At 41.1% G+C, this 24,758-nt stretch overlaps 1 protein-coding gene across 14 annotated transcripts in view; it reads right to left on the reverse strand.

Annotated features, from left to right (window-relative positions):
- The window catches only part of LOC308393645 (nck-associated protein 5-like), a 201,243-nt gene that overhangs the window by 37,265 nt on the left and 139,220 nt on the right, over positions 1-24,758 (reverse strand). For 13 of the 14 annotated variants that reach the window (XM_080877593.1, XM_080877587.1, XM_080877596.1 and 10 more), the window contains 8 exons: positions 22,109-22,177; positions 19,243-19,281; positions 18,996-19,115; positions 8,260-8,364; positions 7,135-7,323; positions 3,255-6,808; positions 2,562-2,667; positions 511-598 (listed from right to left, as the gene is read on the reverse strand). In XM_080877593.1, coding sequence (XP_080733719.1) covers positions 511-598; positions 2,562-2,667; positions 3,255-6,808; positions 7,135-7,323; positions 8,260-8,364; positions 18,996-19,115; positions 19,243-19,281; positions 22,109-22,177 — 4,270 coding nt within the window. The remainder of the gene's footprint in view (positions 1-510; positions 599-2,561; positions 2,668-3,254; positions 6,809-7,134; positions 7,324-8,259; positions 8,365-18,995; positions 19,116-19,242; positions 19,282-22,108; positions 22,178-24,758) is intronic. The other variant, XM_080877594.1, reaches the window with a different exon arrangement.

The following is a 24,758-nucleotide window of genomic DNA, read 5'->3' on the forward strand; positions in this document are numbered from 1 at the left end:
CCCCCTCCTTCCCCTCACCGAGCTACAATCTACAATGTAAGTTTGTCGCTCTGCAGTAATAACAGTCATCATCTCATCTCACAATTGTTTGATGCATTTATTTTTTCACTTCTTTAGCTGCTCAGGCATTGTGAAACATCACCCAGCTGCACGTCAATCACCTGAACAGACTGTCAACGTGCCGTTTGCAACCGCTGCTATTTCCCCACAGTAATGGTGAGTCTGGCAGTGAGGGGAATCAGTTGGCGACGGACTTGAGTTGTCAGTCACATCAGGAAATTGCAACTGTAAAAATGTGTTAATGCTTTGTTGCACCGGTTGATTTTTGACAGGTTTAAGCCAAATGAAAACCTGTACTCAGTGAGATAAACACTTGCAGATAGAGTATGAAACCCAGAGAAGAGAAGACGTGAAGTTTAGGCAAAGTAACAACTCAAATCAGAGAAGAGGAAAGATATTGTTCTTTTAAACTGCCTTTAGTGAAAGCTGAAAAGTAACTCATAGACTCACCTAACATGTGGTCTTGACAAGCTGCGTCTGGGATGTGTCCCTCTACATTTTCAGCCTTTAGGTTGATCTTCTCTGTCATTATGAGGGTCTAGAAAATGAACAAACTCCATGTTAGTGACAAAGTTATGACGTAAAGCAGAGATTTTAAACCTTTTTTCTGACACACCCTTAAAGGTTTGTCAGATAGACCTGAGAACACCTCACCATCCCCACTTTTCAAGTTCAAACACGTTTATTTGAAAATTATTTTAAACTGGAAACACTTTCAGCTTAGTAACCAATCATAGCAATTAAATTCAGTCACACCACAGTACAAATAGGACAGAAACCTTCTTGCTTGAACAGAGAAAATCAGTGGTTGCTCAGTAACTGCCCTGAATTTTTTCACATTGGTCAACTGATTGCAAGATGTTGCAGCAACCGCTCTCCAAACAATCCTAGTCTAGCTCAGATTGCCTGCAATCACTCTCAGACAGATTGGCATACATTTACTGGGAGTGGTCCCCAACTTTGAAATAACAGTGAAAGCCCGTGCTTTGAATAATTTTAGTATAGTATGACTAGTATAACTGCAGCACTAGTGAAATATCCCAACTATTAGATGACTGACAGTTTGTTCATCTATTCTTATTTTGCTAATAATTTGCTAATAATTTAAAATGATTCATATTTCTAGCTAGATTGTGTAATGGTTTAAGCTAGTTTTAGCTAGATGGTGCAAGTTTTATTGCTCTTTCATTTCTTCATCTAAATTTTTATTTGATAGGTACGCTGTTAGGTCATAATTTCTCCCTTTTTAACCCTAATTTTAGCGAGCTACTGTGACTTTCCTGCAAAAAAATTTCTCTTGCTTATGCCAACATTTATCCAGGTATTTTGACATGCCTTTTCTTAATTTTTTATTACTTACGCAATCCAAATCCCTATACATGTTTATAGTTACATTTCTATTGCTTATCAATTAATTATTTTTTTCTTTTAGATGAGTTGAGCTAAGCTGTCCACATACCCCAGGATACCTTCTGGATATATTAGACCGTATAGATGCAGCTTTGTTAGTATAAGCTGTTAACATTTATCAATTTAAAAGGCTTTCTTTTAGGTAATGTGCAAAAGAAAATTGTGGATGAAAAGGATCGGTTAAACCGATTCACGTACTATATGACTTTCCAGAGGACTGGACAAGATTCTGGCTTTGTGAAATGTGTTGAAAGTTTTGTTCAGAAAGAAGTAAGGTAATTGTCACAGACTTTCTGCCATACTTTAATTAGGTTATTTTAAAAATGTGGTTTTGGGGGTGGTGTAAAAGGAGCTTGTAGGTCATAAAGTGTGGCTCTTTTGTTGTATTTCTGTGGGGAGAAGATAGACGGAAAGCTTGGAGGATGGTATTAAATGGCTCTTTTGTCAAATTGAGTGTCTGCGATAAGGGGCTCCTCCATGTTATCAAAATTTCACATCATCTGGATTAAATTTCCTACATTATGCGGTGAGACTGTCATTCTTTCCCCCTGTTCAGACTGCTCCTTTCAGTTTCTTTTATTATTGCTGTCTCCCTTCTTTCAGTCGCTCTCAAGCTCTCAGGCTCTCCGTCATATTTTGGCATTTTGACTGACAGGTAATAAAGAATAAACCCACAAGGTCAAGATTTTAGCATTTTGCTTACAAAGTGCACTGATATGATTTACAAAATCAAACAGCTGATAGGAGCCTAATTTAAGTCTGTACTACATCCACAGCCTGATGGCTGCCTCTATGTGAGATATAGCTTAAAAACCTTCAGCTTTGTGGAGACAACAACAACACAGGATTGGGTTTGATAATAAAAAAAGTAGGCGATGAATTGTAGGCTGAGTCAGAACACAATGCGAATCAATATTGAGCCTTCAGGGGATGTGATGGTGAAGAGGCAGAGGTGTTGTGGATCTGTTTGTGAACATGTTCATACTGTACAAGTGTGAAAACCTATGGGAATTTTGCACGTATGCGTGCACTGCAAACAAGCTTGCCCCAAAAACTGTAACAAAGTCCGCAGTGCATGTTTGTCTACTTACAGCAGTATCTGAACAGATCTCCATATCTCCCTTCGTTTCGCTGTGTTTTTTGGGCGTGGCGATCCCAGGCGGCGATGTGGCCACGGAGTTGCCCTTCACAGCGGTCCTGTCAGGAAATAAGATTTGATCTGTTTTTCATGTCTGTGTGCCGAGTACTTCCTTTATCAACTCACCAGGTAGAAAGCGAGACTCCTGATAAATTGCGTTGACCCACTCTTTCGCTTCATGAACGCGCAGGTAAACACATATGTGCACGCACACATACACACATGGAAATGTCATCGCACGGTTAACAACCTGCATGAAGTGGTACTTCACAAGTGTTTGAAATCTGTCAGCTGGGTTTTTGAAGAGGAAAATGAGCAAAGAGAGTAGATGACTGTGGCTTAAACACACAATAATCCTGAGTGTTGCTGACTATGTGTCTGATCCCCAAACTGTTTATGCTCACTAGTGAAGAGTCACACCTCAAACAGACAGCTGCTGTTTGTGTTTCTCTGAACACACAAGCTTAATGTAGGGATTGCTCATGTTTAATGTAATAGAGCTACTACTTTGCTTCTGAATCGTTGATTCACTTGGTAGAAAGGCATCTCTGAGAAAGCTCGGTGACAGGAAATAATCAGCACAGCATCCGATCAATTAGGATAATAATACTTGATTTTCTTAATGACAAAGGTGTTGCTAACTCACCTGCCAAGAAGCTCTTTCACGAACTGGTCTTTTCCAATAAAGGCCGTCGTGCACTGGATCTGACTGGCAATCTGACCCATCTGATTGTTGCAGTGGTCCATAATGGAGCTAAGCTTGTTGTTCATCTCAGACAGACCCTGCACCTCCTGGCTTTCTTTCTGCTGATTATCATTTTTCTTCTTATCCTTCTTCTTGTCAGACTTCATCTGTTTGCCTCCGATCTTCAGCTCTTTCTTCTCCTCTTTTCCCTTGGGAGAGTCGGCTTTTTTAATACTCAGAGCTGGAAGTTTGCTCTTACGGAGGCCGAACCAGTTTGCCAGAGAGGGACCCGTCTTCTGTTTGGCCTCGGTGGCAGCGACTTTCTCCTGTTCTTGACATTTCTGCACGTTCTCCTCAATTCCCATCATGACTTTCTCTTCAATAGTGGTGACTGTTGGGCTGATTTTTTTCTCCTCCATATCTGGGTGTTTGTTTGGGGAGTCCGCCTGGGTTTTGACTTCCCTGCTGAAGTCTGCCTCATTAGGGAATGCTGCTTTGTCTTCTGTCTCTCTAACTGGATTTTCCAAGCCGTAGACACAAGAGGACGGAGGATGAAACTGTGGATGAGAGGCAACCTTCGATGGCTTACGGATGTTTAAACCAGTCCGATCACTGATGGGTAAACTACGAACCACTTTGTGAGAAGGTGACATGACTGCCTCCCCCTTCCCTGTGCCCTGTGACCCCTCAACTTTAGAACCCGATTTGAAAGCTCTGTCAGGGAGGATGCCGTGACTATTTGACCCTGTCATCCCTCCATAGTGGCTAAGTCTTGTCCTTGGAGAATGAACAGGGCTCTCTGCTAACCCAGCACAGGTCGCTTCTAAGGAACTCTGTCTCGACAGAGAGTTCCCCCTTTCCCCTGAGTTGGTAATGATCTGAGTTCTGATTTTTCCCGGCCCATCTAAGGAATTGATGCTTGGTTTTTCAATGTAGTTGGTGCTGAAACTCTGGCTACGAGCTTTTGCCCCGTTCATCCCTAACGCTGGCTTTAAATGAGGTTTGGCAGCAATAGATATGGATCTGCCAAAAAGCTGACTACTCCTTTTCCCATTATCACAAACACCCCCTTCCTCTGGCACCATAAGAGCTTGTAATTCTTCTTCCAGTAACCTACACTGGACTTCACCTTTCCCCTCTGTAACAGACATCTTGGATGGCGAATCAATATTGTACTCTGTCTGCAAGTTGTCACACTGGGCAGAAGCATTTGAAGTCACAGTCTCCTTGGAGACTGAGTTGATATGATCTTTCTCTTGTTTGCCTGGTATAGAGGGACTATTTTTATGGCTAGGAGGAGACTTTAAAAATGCCTTAAAGCCCATTGGGATGCGAGTCTTTGAGGCTTTTTCTGCTAGGTTAGGGGACATAATAATAGAGCTGTCTAAAGCTTTGCCAGTTTGTGGCTCTGCCTGACCTTGAGGTGTGTCCTGAAGTGAAACAGGTAAACTAATAGAGGTCTTCTGCACTGACTGATGGACATTTTTATTAGCAGATCCTTTTTTGCTTGCAGGTGAGTTCTGAAATGAGGACCCTCTGAGGGCACTGTAGGGAGGAGGGACATTCTTCGAGGTTTTAGGTGCGGTTTCAGGTTCTCGAGCACACCCTGAGTTTGCAGAAGGGAGGTAGTCTTTCGTGGTCATCCGCTTGGAATCGCCTTTAGCAGGTGTCTTAGTCATGGCAGGGGACTTTTGAAGGTGCTGACTGGTTTTGTCAACCAGTTTCTGAGGTGCAAGTGCAGTCCCGTAGCCTGCATCCAAGTCTAAACAGTCTTTATCCTTGATGGGTAGCGTTGATTGCATATTTGGTAAAAGTGAGGTGTGGTAACTTGGGGGTGGACCCCTCACAGTGGTTGGCGACCCCTCGTAATTTGGTCTGATCAGTAAAGAGGTGGTGCGGCCCGGGGGAGGGGGAGGAGAGGGGGACCTGAGTTTATTTTTGCTGTTTTCACAGTGTTTGTCTCTGGTTGGCTGTTCGCCGTTGTCAGCATACTCCAGGTGTCTCCTTGAGAGGTGAGGGGAACTCGATGAGGCGCCCTTATTCCATTCGGCCCTGCTGGGGAGCTTTGAGTTCACCGCTTTTGGGCTTTGAATACAGGTTCCTGGTGTCTTGATGAATCTGGACATTTTAACTGTCGGAGAGGAGGGGGACTTCTCCTGCCCAGGGGGTCCTGAGTTCCCGCTGTTACTTGGTTCAGTGGCAGAGCCCTTAGATAATCTCAGTGGGGATCCTGAAGGTTTATTACTACCAGGTATCTTTGAACTACTGTACTTGGAACCAGCAGCATCATTCATGGGAGGGATGGAAAGGCCTTTACTAGCTCGGTTGCTTGGTGGTTTGATAAGTTTCCGTTGTGGAGTCAGCTGCATTGATAGCCTCTCTGCACTTCCCTCCCTGCTACTGCTTTGCTCCCTTGGCTTGTGGGTCCTGATCTGATATTCAGACGGCTTCTCTGGAGACTCAAGAACACTGTAGTTTCTTGATTTTGAGGGTTTCTGCTTTGTTGGCCTCTCTTGGGGCACCAGTTCTGTGTAGTCAGGAACTACTTTGCTACCCTGAATGTCTTTTTGAGTCCCAGCAGCTGCTGCAAGTTTCTCTGCACAAAGTTCAATAGGCTCTCCTTCTGCATCAAATATTGCCAACACGCTCTCCTCAGATTGGGTGCATTTGGCCACTTTGGGCTCCTTAATCAGGCTGAAAGGCCTGGGTCTTCCATCTGCAGACTGGGTACGAACCTGGTCTCTCCGCAAGCACTGCTGTGTAATCAGCTTGGCAGCATCTCTTGACAACCTCTTCGAGTCCCTCTCGGCTTGCTCTGGTGGCTGGCTAAAGGACATTCGGATGTCACTTGACTCAGACTTTAACTCCTCCAGATCATCCGCATCAGACAGACGGGGAACTTCTGGTTCAGTAGGGGTGAGGTGCAGCTTCGATGGTCTCGTAAAAGCTGATATCCGCCCTCGTTCAGGGAGAAGGCTGTTAATAAAACTCATGAGTCTTTCAGGCTGCTCCTTTGAGTCATACCCAGAAGGGTGTTTAGTAGCCACAGGACTTGAGATAGTGTCACCTCCGCTGTCTTGCGTTCCCTCCCAGCTACATAAACTGTCTGAGATGCTGTGTGAGAGCTTCTTACAGTGAAACCAGTTGTCCTTGGTGGGGATGTTATCTCTACAACTAGAATGTGCTAGTTCATCATCTGCATCATCAGAATCATAAGCGAACTTCTTTCCCTGAGCAGTTCTCCCCACATGGGTAGGCCTAGACACCCCTTTACTGCTACTCTTGATGCCCAGTGAGTAGATGCCCTCATTGGAGTTCATGCAGTCTTTGTAGCCTGACTTGGAGACCTTGGAGGAACAGGAGGAGCTCCTGTGTTTCCTCCTTTGGAGCTTTCTCAGTCCTTCCAGTATGTGGCTCTCCTTACGTCTTGTGGGGAGGTGCTCCTCCTGAGCAGCACAGATATTACTAGGGGCTGACGAACCCAAACTCAGCCTCTTCTCCCACGTCAGAGATGACTAAATGGGAAAGAGAAAGGAGGCAGAGTCAGTCTCTGTGTAGTAAGAACACATATTCTTTAGTACGTAAAGCAATAAAACTGAGAAAAGCAAATCATAATGTTGGCTTTTGCGTGCAAGCTATTTTTATTCCACCACATATTTTAAATGCTTGGAATTAGGATGGTGCAGGACTGTCTTTAAATATGAAATCTCACATTTTCTCAGAAGCTTTAAACTCCAATTGGAAACATAATCAGCAAACTCATGCATGAAGGTTGTGGGATTAATTAAGGTCTCGAAATAAAGACTAAAGCACCCCTAATGAGCCTGATGAGGTGGTTTACCATTTTCCCACAGGAGCGTCCATCATTCCAGGTGTACGAGCCGCTGGAGAATTCACTGCACGCGCTCGACAGCGACAGCTCACTGCTGCTACAGCTGCTGCGTGGGTACACGGGGGCTGGCACTGTCAGGCTCAGCTGGCTCAGACATTTGGCCACAGGGAGACCTGCCTTTCCATTCAACTGAACCTCCTATGACACAGAAAAGAGGCGACATAGCATTAAGATGGAGTCACTTACATGGCCGCTTAACAATGTTTGTGAGTTACATAAGCTTTCCTTTAGTCCGACTAGACATCAAAAGTGTTTATGTGTTGGGTACTGCTGCATATCTAATTGCCATCATGCTGTTGATTTTGTGATGAAAGGTATTGAAGAAAACCTTGAGACACCCAATCAAATATCACAGAAAAGTCGACTAAATTGTCGATGTACTGCACTTTTCAAACTTAAAGAAATACCGATATCAATCATCTTTCGTGTGCAGTCACCACACCGCGGCAGATGTTTGTCCAATTAGCATTTCCCTGAAGACAATCTGACAATGACAGTGGAGTTTAAGATGAGGAATCTGATACATCCATGGCACAGTTTTCAATTCTCTAATCTCACATTCGTGTGCGTGTCACTTAACACGGCTTATTTAAGGATATGTAGAGGTTTTGCTCATCCTGATTACAAGATGATTCATAATTCGCTTTTCAGCCATTATTATTTCATTTTCTTTTTCTGCTCTGATGGCACGCATTAGGGTTTATCAGGTGGCATCCTCAGAGGGGTAAAAGGGCAAAGGAAATGGAGCAAACTCATTTTCGGGCCTTAATGCATAATATATAAGATGATTAATGTTCCAGAGTGTCCTGTGGAGTCATTTTTACTGAAGACGAGTCTCAATCGATGGTTTTCTGGTAATATGACAAGGATATATCCCTCTTAGTGCCAAGTGATACTGCTGGCTTTTCCTGCTGAGAGCACAGGAGGGGTCACGGATTTGGATTTTAGATCTGTATTTTAATATCTTGGAATGATTTCTTGATGGGAGACGGGGGTATAGTTGTGCTGCAACACTTGGATGAGTTATATGGGTAGGGGAAAAAAAGTACATTTAATGTTTCCCATTAGGCTTACATTAGAGGGGGAGTCTGTATTCCTGGAAAGTAGGAAAGCCTTGCTTCTCTCTGGCTCCAGGAGCAAATCTGCTGCAGACAGATCCATGATCCGAGAGTGGAGTTTCTGAAAGTCAAACGGGAAGTACACGCAAAGATGAATTTTTGACTTTGGGGGATCTCAAGAGGAGCATCTGAGATGACAGAAGAGCATAATTGGTATGAAGATCTTTATCAGTACTTTATGCGGCGCACAGCATAGCCTGAAATTCCTTTTTGTAGCATCTCAGCTGGGCGTGAGGATTTTGATCTGAGTATTGTCTAAATCTCCCTCGAATGACAAATATTAAAAGAAAGCAATTAAACAAAGTAATCATTTGAGTTCATTTTTGAAAATCTCAAACAACTGCACAGTAGGCTGAGGCGGAGCAATATTTTTTACCTATCTGATTCCCTCCACTGGTGCCAAACGGAGCCCCGATTCATCCCTCTCTCTCTCAAAGTCATTAATGTCATCGTCCAGAAAAAAAAAATAATAATAATGTGAATAGGAAATAATTGCATCAGGGAGTTTGGGATTGCTTTGATTTTTTCCCCCTTTTTTATTTGTGCTAGTCTCTTCTGTTATTTCACTCTCATGCTTAAGAGGGAAGGATACAAAACCAAATACATTTCCACATATTAATCCCAGAACTTAATTACACTGGATTCCCTGAGCTCAAATTAACTTAAACTAGAAATCTGCAGGAACAGAACACTTGATCTTGTGCTGCATTTCCTGCCAAGGGTAGAACTAATGCTCACTTAGGGAGTATATGCATGTGCTTCTACGCACTGGTCGCTTTGTTTTCTTTTGTTTTTGTTTTGTTTTTTAATTCAGTTTCTACCATTAAAGTAAGTGGCGACTCACATGCTGTGCACCCCTTGAAGAAAATAAATTGGGTGTTATAAAAGCAAAAGTCACCCACGGTAAATGGAAACTGAGCTTTGAAAATGATCTCCTCAAATTTTCCTTCAATGGCATGAACGTTTTAAAATAAAAATGGTTTCCATTTTATTTACTTCCATAAACCTCTTTCCCGACTGTGTATATCGACTTGTGAAAAGAAAAAATACACGACTTCTAATGACACCAAAACTTCCCTGCTTTCTTTTGTCTCTTTAGAACAAGTAACCTGTGTTGCATTCATTGTGGATTTTTCACTCCAACTTCAGACAAAAAAAAATCCAAAAGAAAAGCTGCTTTTTGTATTAGAGAAAGCCTGTGAATAAGCTGTTAGCGTGACTGATTTTTGTACCATCAGCGACAAGGTGGTAATTTGCCATGGAAACAGATCGATGCCCATTTTCCATGTTTCCTCTGAACAGACTGTATAAGGACCGTATTCTTTACCATTTGTAAGATTTATAAAAGCATCCGGCTTTAGATGCTGGCACAGAGTTCTTTCTAACGTGTTCAGGTTTCAGTGAGTTCAAAAACAGTTAAGCTACAGGGAGGATTTCTATCTTTTTTTTGCCTGTTACAGATCAAAACTTAACTTTTAAAATGATCTTGCCGAACACTCATCAGATTTATAAATATAAAGGGTCTGTTCTGTGCCCTGGAAAGCTTAGGAGATCACATTCTTTCAAAAGCAAATAAAGGCAAAAGTAGTAGTAGTAATATCGTGCAGTTGTACTAGTTTGGGCATATGTATATATATATATATATATATATATATATATATATATATATATATATATATATATATATATATATATATACACACACATTCGGATGTCACTTGACTCAGACTTTAACTCCTCCAGATCATCCGCATCAGACAGACGGGGAACTTCTGGTTCAGTAGGGGTGAGGTGCAGCTTCGATGGTCTCGTAAAAGCTGATATCCGCCCTCGTTCAGGGAGAAGGCTGTTAATAAAACTCATGAGTCTTTCAGGCTGCTCCTTTGAGTCATACCCAGAAGGGTGTTTAGTAGCCACAGGACTTGAGATAGTGTCACCTCCGCTGTCTTGCGTTCCCTCCCAGCTACATAAACTGTCTGAGATGCTGTGTGAGAGCTTCTTACAGTGAAACCAGTTGTCCTTGGTGGGGATGTTATCTCTACAACTAGAATGTGCTAGTTCATCATCTGCATCATCAGAATCATAAGCGAACTTCTTTCCCTGAGCAGTTCTCCCCACATGGGTAGGCCTAGACACCCCTTTACTGCTACTCTTGATGCCCAGTGAGTAGATGCCCTCATTGGAGTTCATGCAGTCTTTGTAGCCTGACTTGGAGACCTTGGAGGAACAGGAGGAGCTCCTGTGTTTCCTCCTTTGGAGCTTTCTCAGTCCTTCCAGTATGTGGCTCTCCTTACGTCTTGTGGGGAGGTGCTCCTCCTGAGCAGCACAGATATTACTAGGGGCTGACGAACCCAAACTCAGCCTCTTCTCCCACGTCAGAGATGACTAAATGGGACTGATGACTGATGCCGAACACTCATCAGATTTATAAATATAAAGGGTCTGTTCTGTGCCCTGGAAAGCTTAGGAGATCACATTCTTTCAAAAGCAAATAAAGGCAAAAGTAGTAGTAGTAATATCGTGCAGTTGTACTAGTTTGGGCATATATATATATATATATATATATATATATATATATATATATATATATATATATATATATATATATATATATATATATATATATATATATATATATATATGTCTGTGTGTGTGTGTTAAGGCATTTACAGCAAAAGAGCAAAAAAAACCTAACATAAAAAAAATGCATCAGAGAGTTAGGGGTTTTCTTTGATTAAATAAAAAAAATATATTTTAAGTGCAAATTCTTGTCTTATAAAAAATATGCAATTTTCACTTTTCTTTTTAAAAGCCGACAAACTGCTGAAAAACTAATTATTAGAAACTTCTACAGGACTAAACGTGATAAAATAAAATTTGAGTTCATTTCGTTTTGTCAAAATACAGTGCATCTCAGGTTCTGTAAAATTGTTTGTAACTGTTTGTTAAACACAATCCCACTGTTCCCAAGAACAGACGGCGATTGAGCTGCTGAGGTCAAAGTGATCAGCCTGTGCCAGCTAGGACTCGGGTAATTCTGTACCCGGGTTTGTGACAGTTCTGCTTCTGTGTCTAAACTTTGTCTTGTACTGCTCTTAAGCATGTTTTAATTATTGTGCAGTATAAACGGCCTAATTAGTATTATTATTATTATGATATGTGATAGTTTTAGGTTTTTAAATAAAAAGCTGTCTTTTTCACATGGTTTGTTAAAAAAACAAAGCTGACAACCTTTTTCAACGAATGTTTCATCAAGAAAACATCAAAACCATATCGAAACAGTTTTAATTTAAGACAGATGAAAAAACATCTACAGGATTTGAGTTTATTTTGTTTTGTGAAAAAAAATACAGTTCAGGTTCTGTAATTGTCATTTTACTTTGTTAATCTTTTAGTTCTTCACACTTTCCTTGTAACATTTTTTATCTAAAATTATCTTTTGTTAAACATAATCTCACTAAGAACAGGCGGTGTTTGAGCTGCCGAGGTTACAGTGACCGACCTGCGTCAAGCTAAACACTCTTAGCAACCGGCTTCGTTCCATTTCTGCTTTTGTGTTTTTTTACATTAAACCTTTTCACCCTCACAGTGCTCTTAACCATGTTTTAATAAATGTGCAGTATTTGTAGTTGATCTTTTTTTTCCTTTTATTTAAAATTTAGATTATTGTCTATAAAGCACTTTGCAGTTTTTGCTTGTAAAAGGCACCATCTAAATAAACATTGTTTGGTTATTATTTTATTCTGTCCACAGAGATAACTGTGTATGAAGCTCTGATGCGACACGGCCGGGCCTGGATGCTGTCCACACAGGATGGGAGTGGCTGAGCTGTCACGGGGGGGCTCTGATCTTATCATGACGGTGCTGGATTTCACCTCCTCAGCATCCTCATCAACGATTCAGTCAATAGTGTCACAGGGTCACGGGGGGAAAGATAGGTGAAGGAAATGCTAGCTGACAAGGCCGACTGTACGCTTCTTGAACTTTTTGACATTCAAAGTCAAAAATGTAAATTGTCCCATTAATGCAGGGATGACTGCAATATATCATGCAAATAATGGCCTTTTATTGACTATTAGCTAACGTCTGGAGTAACTTCATTAGTCTGGGAGCCAAACTTTTCAAGATATACTGAACAGAAGGAAAAAGCCTTCCTGCTTTTGTTCTTTTGTTGTTGCTTTTTTTCTGCTTTGACAGTGGTCATATTTCAAGATAATGAACGTCGGCCCAGAATAGCTTCCAAACAAATACGTCAGTATTGGCACTCGCTGTCAAAAACACATCGTCCTGCAACACACCCACACATGCACAAGAGAGAAAAGCCGTGCTCGCAGATTAATTCACAACACACACACACCTACTCATCCACATAATGCTCACCTGCATGACCTGATCTATACGTCTGACTCATCACAAAGGCTCTTCCTAAATTTCCAGCTACACACTGCCCACTGCACTGTAGCTGGAACTAAGACAAATGCTCCGCTGCAATATAATAAAGTAAGATATATGGAGCTCCATTAAAAACAGACATTCTAAAGCTCCACTCTGCAAATTTTGTTATTTATGTTTGTGGAAGAGTATTTGTTTAAATCTGCTATTGCAAACTTCTTTTTTTCTTCTGTGCACAAAGTTTTTACAACTTTTTCACAACCGCATGAGCAGTAATGAGGTCACGGCATGCATGTTGTGTCCTTGGGGCTCTTAGGTTTGAAAAAGAAAACAAGCATTTGTCCCAGTAATGGGTGACTCAATTGCTACTAGCCCGAGCAGCATTAGTGGCTGGTACTACACATAGCTGGTCGTAGTGCAGAGTTTGAGAAATCTTGCTTTTTGTTTTATTTTTTTTAACATGTGGATGTCAGAAATGAATATGTGGCATTTTCACACAAAAACATTTCAGCTGAAGGCAGCGAAGGTGCACAAACGGTGCATTCACTATCAAATGTTCAGTTCAGTTCAGTTCAGTTCATTTTTATTTCAAACATTTCAAACATGTGCCTTCACAATCATTACAAAATATCATTCCATTATTTGTTTGAAAAGGAGTAGGCTGAAGTATTTACTTATTTGTCCCTACCCCCTCAAGTCAAATGCATTATGGTTCTTTATCAGAGGAACTCAAGATGCCCACGGGGAACTGGGGAACGTTTAATTACTGATAAGCAAAAAGGTCCAGAGCTAAATGGGAAACTGTACACTCATATCGGTGATTAAGTCTCCCTCGGCTTGAGGGTGTAGGACAGAAAAGAAATGAAAACTCACCCCGGTTATTTTCATATTCTCCTAAGTAATTCAGCTCAATTGGTTTAGTAAGTTGAACACAAAATCTATCTGTAATCTGACAGATACAAAATCCAAACCCGTTTGTTATCCTTTGCTGTACGCTTACGCAGACTTCTCAACTGAGTATTTATGACTATTTAAATAATGAGAGCCTCATTTCTATAAGATGAATGTGTAATTGGTTCACTGTGCTTAGCACGTCAGCGGTAAACAGAGAAGCTATGTTAAAAAAAAAAAAAGATTCTTGCATTTTTCAACTTCACTAAATGTGTAATCCATTAAAAAGGGGGAGGAGAGGGTTAAGCCAACTATCAACTAGCTTTTATTTGAGGCCCCAGTAACATAGGCCCAGAGACCAGTCAGAGGAAACAATCAAATCATTCAAATGTTTAATTAATAAGGAAAATGTGTTTGATATAAAGTGAATGCGTACCAATGCAGTATATTCCATTTGACCATATTTAATAAATGTAACATTTTGTAGTGTAGTTGTGAGCTTTGTGCTAACACAAATCCTGTATTCTTTATAAGAAGAACACACAGACTTCTGTGTCACGGTTTGCGGGGGCAGACCGTGTGTATTGTGTATCAGAAATACACAATACATAATGAACTTGACATTCATTATGTATTGTGACAGATGGCTGCCCATCTATACAACCAGAATGCCCATGACATTCTGGTTGTATATTTAATTCAATTTAGCTCAGTTCAATTCTTCTGTAGCCCCAAATCTCAACAACTGTCAACTCAAGGTGCTTTATATTGTAAGTTAAAGATCCTACAACAATACAGAGAAACAATACAATACAGAGAAATCCCCAACAATCAAACGACCCCCTAAGAATAAGCACTTGGCAACAGCAGGAAGGAAAAACTCCCATTTAACAGGAAGACATCTCTGGCAGAACCAGGCTCAAAGAGGGGCAGCCATCTGTCACAATCGGTTGGGGGTGAGGTAAAGCATTGAAGTCTAAGCTCCCTTGTTCTGGGACCTCCATAAACACTTTCTTGATGACTTAATGGCCTCAATTGTTGATTTCAGGCGTTATTAAATAAAACACAAAGTTCATTTTGTAGCTCATGGTCACTATTGGAGTCAGAAAGGAGGATTATCAAGGGTATGCTCATTGGCTATGCTCATTGTACTCATTTTTTGGTTGGTTCTGCCTCTCAGCTGTCACATCTGGTTTGAAAACACTAAGATAAGAACAACAGGAAATGCTCAGCTCGAGGCTTCAGAGTGACTTCACCACCACTACTACCCATGAATAGCAGCTAAATCCGTCTTTTATAGAGTCTATGGTTGTAGTGTTACAATGAACAGGAAGATAAGAAAGTGGCCTCGATCTTCTTATCTAACTCTGCAAAAAATAAGTATAAAAATAATAATTATACAGCACGACAGATAAAAATATAGCTGTTCCGTAGGAAGTCCCGAGCCTTTGTGACGTGGATAAATATAGCTGTTTTTAACAGCTCTCCCACACGACTGAAGCCCTCATAAAGGACACGCCGAGCATCCGGAGAGGCGTGATCACATTATGATTAACTCTTACATTGAATCACCCTGATGATGGTTAAAATGTTGCTATTAAATAATGAGCGGACAAAAACCCACACGCTTGTAGAAACCACACAAACAGCACTGTAGCACGCACACGTTACATGATTATGTTCCTTTCACCTGCCTTACGTTACGTACGTACTCATAATGTCTGAATCACGCCGGAAAGAGAAGAAGAAAAACAGTCTCGGCTGGATGCCAGAGGGATATAAAGCAATACGCCGCAATCCAATTACCCGCATGGGATCTCAATAACGACTGAACTTGATCTCAAACTCTATCATATTCCTGAGTGCCTTAATACACCTCTTCAGTGAGATTGCACCTCTTTGGTTTCCGCTGCGGTGTCGGCAGTATCCTTCTTCCAGCCTTTTATATTGCACTTTCACTTAACAATATTCCTGCCTGTCTGCTAATGGCAGCAGAAGTACCTTGAAAGGATCTTTCTAACACGCCTACAACTACATTAGTTCTCTTTCCTCATTTTTTAAATTCATTTTCTGCATTTGTACCACTTCCTGTTTTTGCTTTGCTTTCTCATGTCCTTCCTTTTCCTTATCTACCCATAATTTCTTTCTCCCGAAAGAGCCACAATTATGTGACATTCCACTTTCCGAACTCATCATATTCCCCTCTGACTTCGTATCATGGTTGACAATAGCTGCGTAAAAACACAGCCGCAGGTCCGTCAGCCTCATAATTACACCTTACAGAGTCTGCTGGATGGACACATGGACACTTTTCAGTAAATTGGGACCAAAAGGAGAGAAAAAAACACCCACTCCTGCTGAGAGAATATAGGGTTTATGGGGTGTACAAGTACAGTGATGTTTGGTGATGGCTACAGGGTTCAAATCTTTGTTGTTTGTTGGATGTGGAGAGTTGGAGATTATAGCCCTGGCGCTGCAAACATTTCAGAACTTATGTGAAGTGTGTTATTTTGATTTGGAGGAGGGGATTTGTTTTCAAGAGGGCACCAGGGAAGACGCTCTACTTTGGGGGAAGGCAGGAGATGTTTTAAGTTTGTATCTGCCATTTAAAGACTTCCAACATAGTTTTTAATGTAGAAAGCCGTGCTGCAGGGAGACCCGATTTCATGTGAATCCTCAACATAAAACTATAAAAGTAACATTAAACGGCACATATGTAAGCTTAGAGAGAAAGATGTAAACCCGTAAACAATCAAAGTGTTTACGGGTTATTTTTCTTTTCTTTTTTAGCAGTCTCTTTCTCTGGTTAGGACCCCAAAGCTCTTTAAAAACAACTAAAAATGGAAAACAACTTCAAATGCATGAGAAGAAGTACTCAGGGTCGTTTACTGGAGTTCTTTCCACCATGTTTGAGTGTGGATATGCAAACTCAGGCTAAAACTATAGGACCCCAAACTGACCTACTTAATTTTTAAAATGTATACCTTGAATTTTTTTCAGGATAAATAATATTAATAACTATAAAATTTAACTATATAATATGATATTCAGTCTGCTGCTCAAGTTTGCCAGTAACTTGTCTGAGCAACAGGAGACATAAACTGTTCCAGTAACCTGAGGAGGTGGCTGTTTCGATTGGAGAAGCCAGAGCAAAGACTTATGTTTGAGTTCAAATATCTACAGCGGGGAAAATAAGTATTTGACACATCAGCATTTTTATCAGTAAGGGGATTTCCAAGTGGACTATTGACACAACATTTCCACCAGATGTTGCCATCAAGCCAAATATTGAAGTCATACAATCAAATCAGAACATATAAGTATACAAGTTAAACCATAATAAATAAAGTGAAATGACACAGGGAATAAGTATTGAACACACTTTATTCAATACTTTGTAGAAAAGCCTTTGTTGGTGATTACAGCTTCTAGACGCCTCTTGTATGGATAGACCAGTCGTCTGCATTGCTCAGGAGTGATTCTGGCCCATTCTTCCACACAAACGGTCTTTAAATCTTGAAGGTTCCTTGGGCCTCTTTTATGAACTTTAATCTTCAGTTCTCTCCATAGATTTTCTATGGGATTTAGGTCAGGTGATTGACTGGGCCATTCAAGCAACTTGATTTTCTTTCTTTGAAACCACTTCATTGTTTCCTTGGCCTTGTGTTTGGGATCATTGTCTTGCTGAAATGTCCACCCTCTTTTCATTTTTAGCTTCCTGGTAGATGGCAGCAGATTTTTATCCAGAATGTCCCGGTACATCTCTCCATTCATCCTGCCTTCAATAATATGAAGTCTGCCAGTACCCCTTGCTGAAAAGCAGCCCCAAACCATGATGCTTCCACCCCCAAACTTGACTGTTGGTATGGTGTTCTTGGGGTGGTGAGCAGTGCCATTTCTTCTCCAAACATGGTGTGTAGAATGACTGCCAAAAAGTTCAATTTTGCTTTCATCTGACCATACTATAGTCGTCCAATAATCCACAGGCTTCTCCAAATGCTGTTGCGCAAATTTTAACCGAGCCTTGACATGCTTTTTGTTCAGCAATGGAGTCTTGCGTGGTGAGCGTGCATGGATGCCATGGCGGTTCAGTGCATTGCTTATAGTTTTCTTTGAAACAACAGTACCTGCTGATGCAAGGTCTTCCTGAAGTTCTGTCCGAGTGGTTCTTGGCTCTTGGAGAACCCTCCTGATTATTCTTTGGACTCCTCGGACAGGGATCTTGCGTGGAGCACCTGATCGTGGCAGGTTTATGGTGAACTGATGCACTTTCCATTTCCGGATAATGGCCCCCACAGTGCTCACAGGAACATTCAGCATTCTGGAAATGCACCTATAACCATTCCCATCAAAATTCTTTTCAACGATAAGATTACGAAGATCTTGAGAGAGTTCTTTGCTTTTACCCATCATGAAGTCTTTCCTGTGTGCCTTCTGGGTAATGAGGAGCCTTTATAGGCCATCAATTAGGACTAAAGCAGCTGATATCAATTAGTACTGATAGGGGACAGGATTTCTCTATCAATACTGACAGATTTCAGGTGATCTCCTGGCTTTCTATGTCATTTTGCCCCTTGTTATCTCCATGTATTCAATACTTATTCCCTGTGTCATTTCACTTTATTTATTGTGGTTTAACTTGTATACTTATATGTTCTGATTTGTTTGTATGACGTCAATATTTGGCTTGATGGCAACATCTGGTGGAAATGTTGTGTCAATGGTCCACTTGGAAATCCCCTTACTGATAAAAATGCTGATGTGTCAAATACTTATTTTCCCCGCTGTATATACAGTACTTTGTGCATTACTAAAACATTTATGTGGTAGTAGCGAGACTAAAATAAAAGTATACTGGCAAAGGAGTAGCTGAGGACGGTATAATCCTGCAAAGCTTGCATATGACAGGACTCTCTGCAGCTCTGTGCAAACTAAATCATTCCTTACTGATTCACATTAAGAGGGTTAAAGCACTCGATTAACTGATCATCAGCCACAGGGCCTGGACATCTTACAGTCACTGAGTGGACCATGAACTCCTCTGTATTTTTAATTCACTTTTATTTATATAGCCCCAAATTAGAACAACATTCAACTCAGGGTGATTTGTATTGAAAGACAAAGGCTCTACAAAAATATAGAGAAAGGCCAACGATTAGACAACCCTCTGTGAGCAAGCACTTGGCAACAGTGGGAAGGAAAAACTCCCTTTTAACAGGAAGAAACCTCCCTTAGGCTCAGGGAGGGGCGGCCATCTGCAGCGACCGGTCTGGTCGGCTGAGGGGAGGAACACACTCTGTTCTTCTTTGTTTTTTGTTCTTTACCTGTTTAACGATACATTTCCTGCCATTTGATCACCTACAATGTAGTGTATCGACAGGAGGGTAGGTTCTGGGAAGGGCAGCGTACCTGGAGAAGCAGGTCCGAGGCCGGCTTGATCTTCTGCTGGAACAAAACACCGAGCGCCCGATTCTGCTGCTCGAGATCGAAAACCCTTGTTCGCAGCTTCAGACACTCCTCCCTCAGATCCTGATTCAGGAGGACAAATAGAAAGAGCATCGTCTGAGTGTAAAATTCACATGACAGTTAGAACAACACTGAGAGTATATCCATTAATTTATATTAGCATGCATTAAGAGAAAAAGAAGTAACAAACCTTCTGGGTTAGAAGCGCCTGCACGACTTGATTGGCAACCTTAAAGAGAAAAAGAAAACATCACAGAATATAATTTATCTGCTTTGGCACCATAATAAAGTCCTGACCTCATATGACCCTTCCGGGCCTCTATAGAAACCCTTACACTGCACTTTGGAGTGTTTGTACTTCCTCAGCCAATTTACACCTCGGATGAATTATTATGAGCCCAAGCAACCGCTGTGGCACAATACATTGCACATTTTTCCTCCGCTATTGGGTGTGTGTGTCTCTTTTACACACTCGTGCAGACAATGTTGAGCTCTCACAGCATAATGGTGGTATTGACAGTGCCTGGTTGATGTAGGGTACCAGAGGTGTGCCTGACTTAAGTGCTGCTGTGCCCGGGTCTTGGTCTCAGAGCGGTTCGCACTTCAGACCGCAACGCCGATGGAGGAGCGTCTACGATTACTGCCCATTGATTGCTCATTAATACCCCGTGAAGCCCCATCGGCTCTTTCGAGCGCCTCGTTTCTCGTTTATTGAACGAAGAGAGATGGGGGTAAACATAGCAAAATGAGCCCTGCTTGTGGAACCGCAAAGTTACAGATCTGCCTCTTGTGATCAAACAAACTGGAGTTAATGGTGTTTGACAGAGGATGTGAACTTGCGCACGCTGTACGTCCTGGAAACAAGTTACAAACACAACAAACGACTTTAAAATTTCACACAGACAGCTGGTGTAACATAAAAAATAATCATCCCTTCTGTTACACTGTTGTTCTAGTTAGAGGGGCGCACACAGTCTCCATCATTAAAACAGGATTATTGCTAAGCCGTCCTTCCACCGAAAGCCAACCACAAAGGAAAACAGTTGACAAATAAACACAACAAAACCGAGCTGAGCCATCTTAGTGAGAGCAGGGAAGCAGAAAGGAGACGAAGGCTGAGTTTACTCCAGATGCAATCCATCGAGGATGCAGCTCTGTATAACAATGGCCCCGCTTCCCTGTACTTTCTTTTCTTTTTTTTAACTTTCGATCTTCTTCCTCACCCCCTCTCATTTTTATTTCCCCTTATGCTCTCACCAGTCTTTCCCACCCTGCGGCAGATCTGCTCAGTCTGCTGAGCTTGTCGGTTTGAGGACAAATTGGGCGACTTGTCCCTGCTGGACATGCTTTCCTTTAGCAGCGCTCCCTCCATCCCGGAGTGATTCAGCAAGCAGGCACAGCCCAGAGCCGGGGCTGCTTCATTTCCCTCATGTAGCTCCCTAAACAGTGCTTAACAAGCTCTCGCAAAATAACCAGAGGGCACAGAAGTGATATTGTTATGTAAACTATTTCTGCACAAACACCGGTTCATGTCAGGATGAAGCTACATACAAGCTGACATTTCAGACTTGCATCACAAGCACTTAACTGCACGTTACAGTTACAAAAAGAAGGAAAAATAAGTAGTTAAGGAGCAAAAGAGACTGCAGTACCTCAAATAGCCACTTGAAGCTGGCACCAAGTATGAGTCAATCCCCACAGATTTTCATATTAAAATGACCAACTTTACAGCAGAAATAAACATGTTTAAAGGCTAATGCAAGAAGCATTTTGGGCTCTATAAATAATTTCAGCTTCCATGAGAACTTTACAGAGGGATGGATACCAGCCGTATGCTATAACAGCTGTACGATAAGCTTAGCTTAAGCTAATTTGAGTGACTGTACTTGTAGTGTTAGTGCCTTTTACAGTTTAATGTGTGTATAATTGTACTTCAGTGCATCAGTCTCGAAGAGTGAAATTCTAGTAGTTTCTTTGTATTTCATTTTTAGCACTGATTACCGCATTTCTGTTGTGTATTATGCTATTCACACTAGCTAGCATTAGGTCCTGGTGAATTATAGCATGAAAAAACAAAACCAAAGAAAGAAAGAATGGGGTATTATCATAATGCTAAAATTATACATTGTTGCAAACTGGCCTTGTTTAAGGAAAAAGTAAGTGCCTACCTAGCTGCTAGCTGTCCACTAGGCTTAATTTCAGATACTTTGTGCTGCTGTCTTTGTGGTGTTGGTGCTTTTTGGAGTATTTTTTATGCAACTAGTTGTCAAATAATACGGCTTAATGTGTGGGTAACTGTATTGACAGCCTGTAAAGAAGTCTATGCTTCAGTTTTGATGAGTGAAATTCTAGTTGTGTCTTTGAATTTCAATTTTAGAAAATTGTTATCAGGTATCCCAACCTCCAATTTGAACCCATCTGTCACACCTACTGTCTGCCTATCCTCATGTCCTTCCTCCTCACTTCCTTCCTGTCTTTGCATCATATAGATATACTGTTGATGGCCTACCAGCTACTTGCGCTGTATACTGCAGCTGCTAATAGTATGGAAACTAAGTAGTATCCATGTAGTTGTGAAGTTTTAGATTCTTTATTTGACATATAGTGCAGACATAGACATAACAAAATTCCAAAGGCAACTGCTATTAACTATCATATCTTCTATTAATTTAGCCTGGATAGTATAGAGTTATGTAAATGTGTGTGTGTTGTTACTTAACAGTTTAAAAGTAAACAGAGGATGTGAAAAGACAAAAAATGTCAGATAAAAGAGTGTGCGTTAAGATTTAGTTGCATGAAAAATAAAATTAATTGTCATTATCAACAAATTCTCTCCAGCCTTCCTCGAGCTGTGGCTGGAGTAAATTGCCAAGCTGTAAGATAACCATAGCATGGCTCAGGACCTCATTAAAACCTTAATCTTCAGGTCCACAATACAATTTATTTTATTCTGTCAAAACAAATTCAGTTTCAAGGTAAGTAAAACATCTCACAAGCCACTCAACGTCCTTGAATGTTGCCTGGAATGAATAAAGATAAACAAGGTGTGCACTCACCTCGTCGAGACACCGCTCGTACTGCTCCCTTTGACTCTCATTCTCTAAGGCCAGGGTGGAGTTCTCCTCCTGCAAAGAACACACACTCCAGTTATGTTTGATCAAAAAACAACAGAGACAGGAGCGGCAATCGAGCGTTGCTCCGGCTAAGACTGAGACTTCCCTCACAAAGGTCATATGTCAACTTTGAACCAGGACAGCCAATAAAAATTTACCAAGTGCAACTGAGAAAAAGGTCAAGGGGATGGAAGTTATGATGCTGAACTTTGGGGCGGCAGCTAGCCGTTTGGAGCCCGGACCTAATAAGAATATCTCCTCTGCTTGCCAAGCGATGAGGTGGCGTCCTATTGATCTTTGGGAGTTTCCAATTTGTCAGAGGCAGGCAGCATATTAGGAGCTGTCAGACTCTTTGGTTCTCTCGCCCTCTGCCCTTTACTAGAAACTACCAATCCCTTGATGAAAACATGGGAAACATGATTACAACCCAAAACAGTCCAACGATGCTGTCTTACGAAGAAACACTGACTAATTAAAGCCTCAAAGCCTGCAGCGTGTGGTTATGAGTGCAAATCTAATGAATGGCCTGAGCAATTAAAGAGAGCTCGAGCATCTCATGTGTTAGTTTCTATTTTCAAGAGATGCATTTAGCTTGGGAAATCCCCCTGACAGTGTATTTATCACTGTTACACAACTTAATTTATGATTCAAATGTGCCAGCGAAGACTCATATTCCCATCATTAACTGCAGAAGGAGAAAAACAAATAAATCAGCTCCCATTTATTCACACCCAAAAAGAAATGAGCATGACTTTTTAAAATATGTGATGATTTAACCAGAGCCTCGCCTACACGGCAGCTCATTTTCTTTAACTCAAGCTTCAGTATGAGGCGCTATCTGACACGTCCGCGCGCAGCCTAAAATCAGTTTTGCTATGTTGTTTTAGTGGCATGCAAGTCTGTAAGTGTTGGCGACTGGACGTGCTTGTGTCCTTCTTTCTTTGTGCTGTAGTTATAGAGATGAGCAACCTGGAAGTGCACCGCTCTCTTAGCAACAGGGCTGCACATGGAAACACATGCATGTGACATTTAGGTCTGTGAGGTAGCACGGTTTGGACGGATTATTTACATTCCTGCCCCTCAGAAGACACCAGAAATATTATATTAAATAATCATATAGCATTTAATTTCAAGGTTACTATGCCAAAATAGTAAAAACATTTCATTGTATTAAGTTATGTCGCTGTTAGAAGAATGAATGGCGGTGGCTCTGAGGTGTCTACACCAGGGAAAACACTTAAGCGGGAGCACATCCTTGGCAGGTGGCAGAAAATTAACTTTCTTTGTGTTGAGACTGGAATTTAATATTTTTCAGGGATGATGCTTTCTGAGACCAAGAATCAAGGTAAAAGGATTAGTCTGTCATTGAAAATAGTACAACTCAGCACAACAGGCACTAAAAATTTGACAATAAACCTTCTCAGTCAAACCGTGTAATCCCGCTATCATATTCTGCCATAGTTCAGTGTATTATTATAACACCACAACAACCCTGCAGTCATAATGTCAGTGTAAATAACAATTCTTGTAACTAACTTTAAAATCTATTCATGACTTGGGGCAGAGCAGACGCCTAAATAATATAATCTCTAAAAACCTTCGATTATTTAATAATGCTCATGTTATGTGAAAAAAATCTATTTTGGGCCATTTTAAAGCTGTTTGTTGTCATTAGAAATGAAACAGGATTCATCTGAAGTCACCACTGACAGTACAAAAGACCGATATAGCTACCATGACATCACCCACTGTTTTGAAATATTGTCACGGTTACCATCCCGCTGTTTTGAAACCAGCGAGGGGTGCATCTAACAGTGAAACATTTAATGTGTTTCTCATCCTTAGAATGACCATAATTTAGAAAATGCATTTAATTAATTTAAATAATTTATACAATCCAAAATGAATGACTGAGCTCATTAACTCATCTGGAAAGTGTGTACACAGGTCAGGGCTGAGGGGCGTTTTCCCACAGACATCTACAGCATTGGAAGTTTTTTTGCAACCAGAGCTGTCGCCCCCTAGTGATTATTTAAAAGAATGTAGGTTTAAGGCACTACTACGTTGGCTTCATTTTTCAAACTTGGAAGTTAAATCACCTTTAATGTTGCCCATAGAAGTCATGAAAGTCTATTTAACTTGCATCTGCAAGCCGCTTTGCAACCCCACTGAACCCCATTTTCTCCATTTAACGCTGAGTAAAGTCTGACATAACAAATGGCATGCCTATTATCATTGATGCCTGCTTTGTACTGGACCTGCTGTGGACCTTTAATGCTTCCAATCTACACTGTAGGGACAAAATTATTGGGTTCCACAGCTTAATCTTTTATTTTATACCTCTGTGGCAATGGGACTTAAAAAAACCCTTCATGTTAATGGTGTGGGTTTCTATGCTTGAGCAGCTCCTGGAAGTGTAGGTGGCCTAGCACTTTAGTTCATATAGTGCACGTAAATGTGAGGGTGGGAATGTTCCAGAACAGAACTACAAAATTCAAATTACTGTACATGGGATACTAATCTTCTTTTGACAGTAGTTTTTTCTCACTGTTTAGTGACTAATAATTTAAGGATTCGACTCTTCTTTATGCTC

The sequence above is a fragment of the Rhamphochromis sp. 'chilingali' genome (genome assembly GCF_963969265.1).
Source record: "Rhamphochromis sp. 'chilingali' genome assembly, chromosome: 3".
NCBI classification, from domain to species: domain Eukaryota; kingdom Metazoa; phylum Chordata; class Actinopteri; order Cichliformes; family Cichlidae; genus Rhamphochromis; species Rhamphochromis sp. 'chilingali'.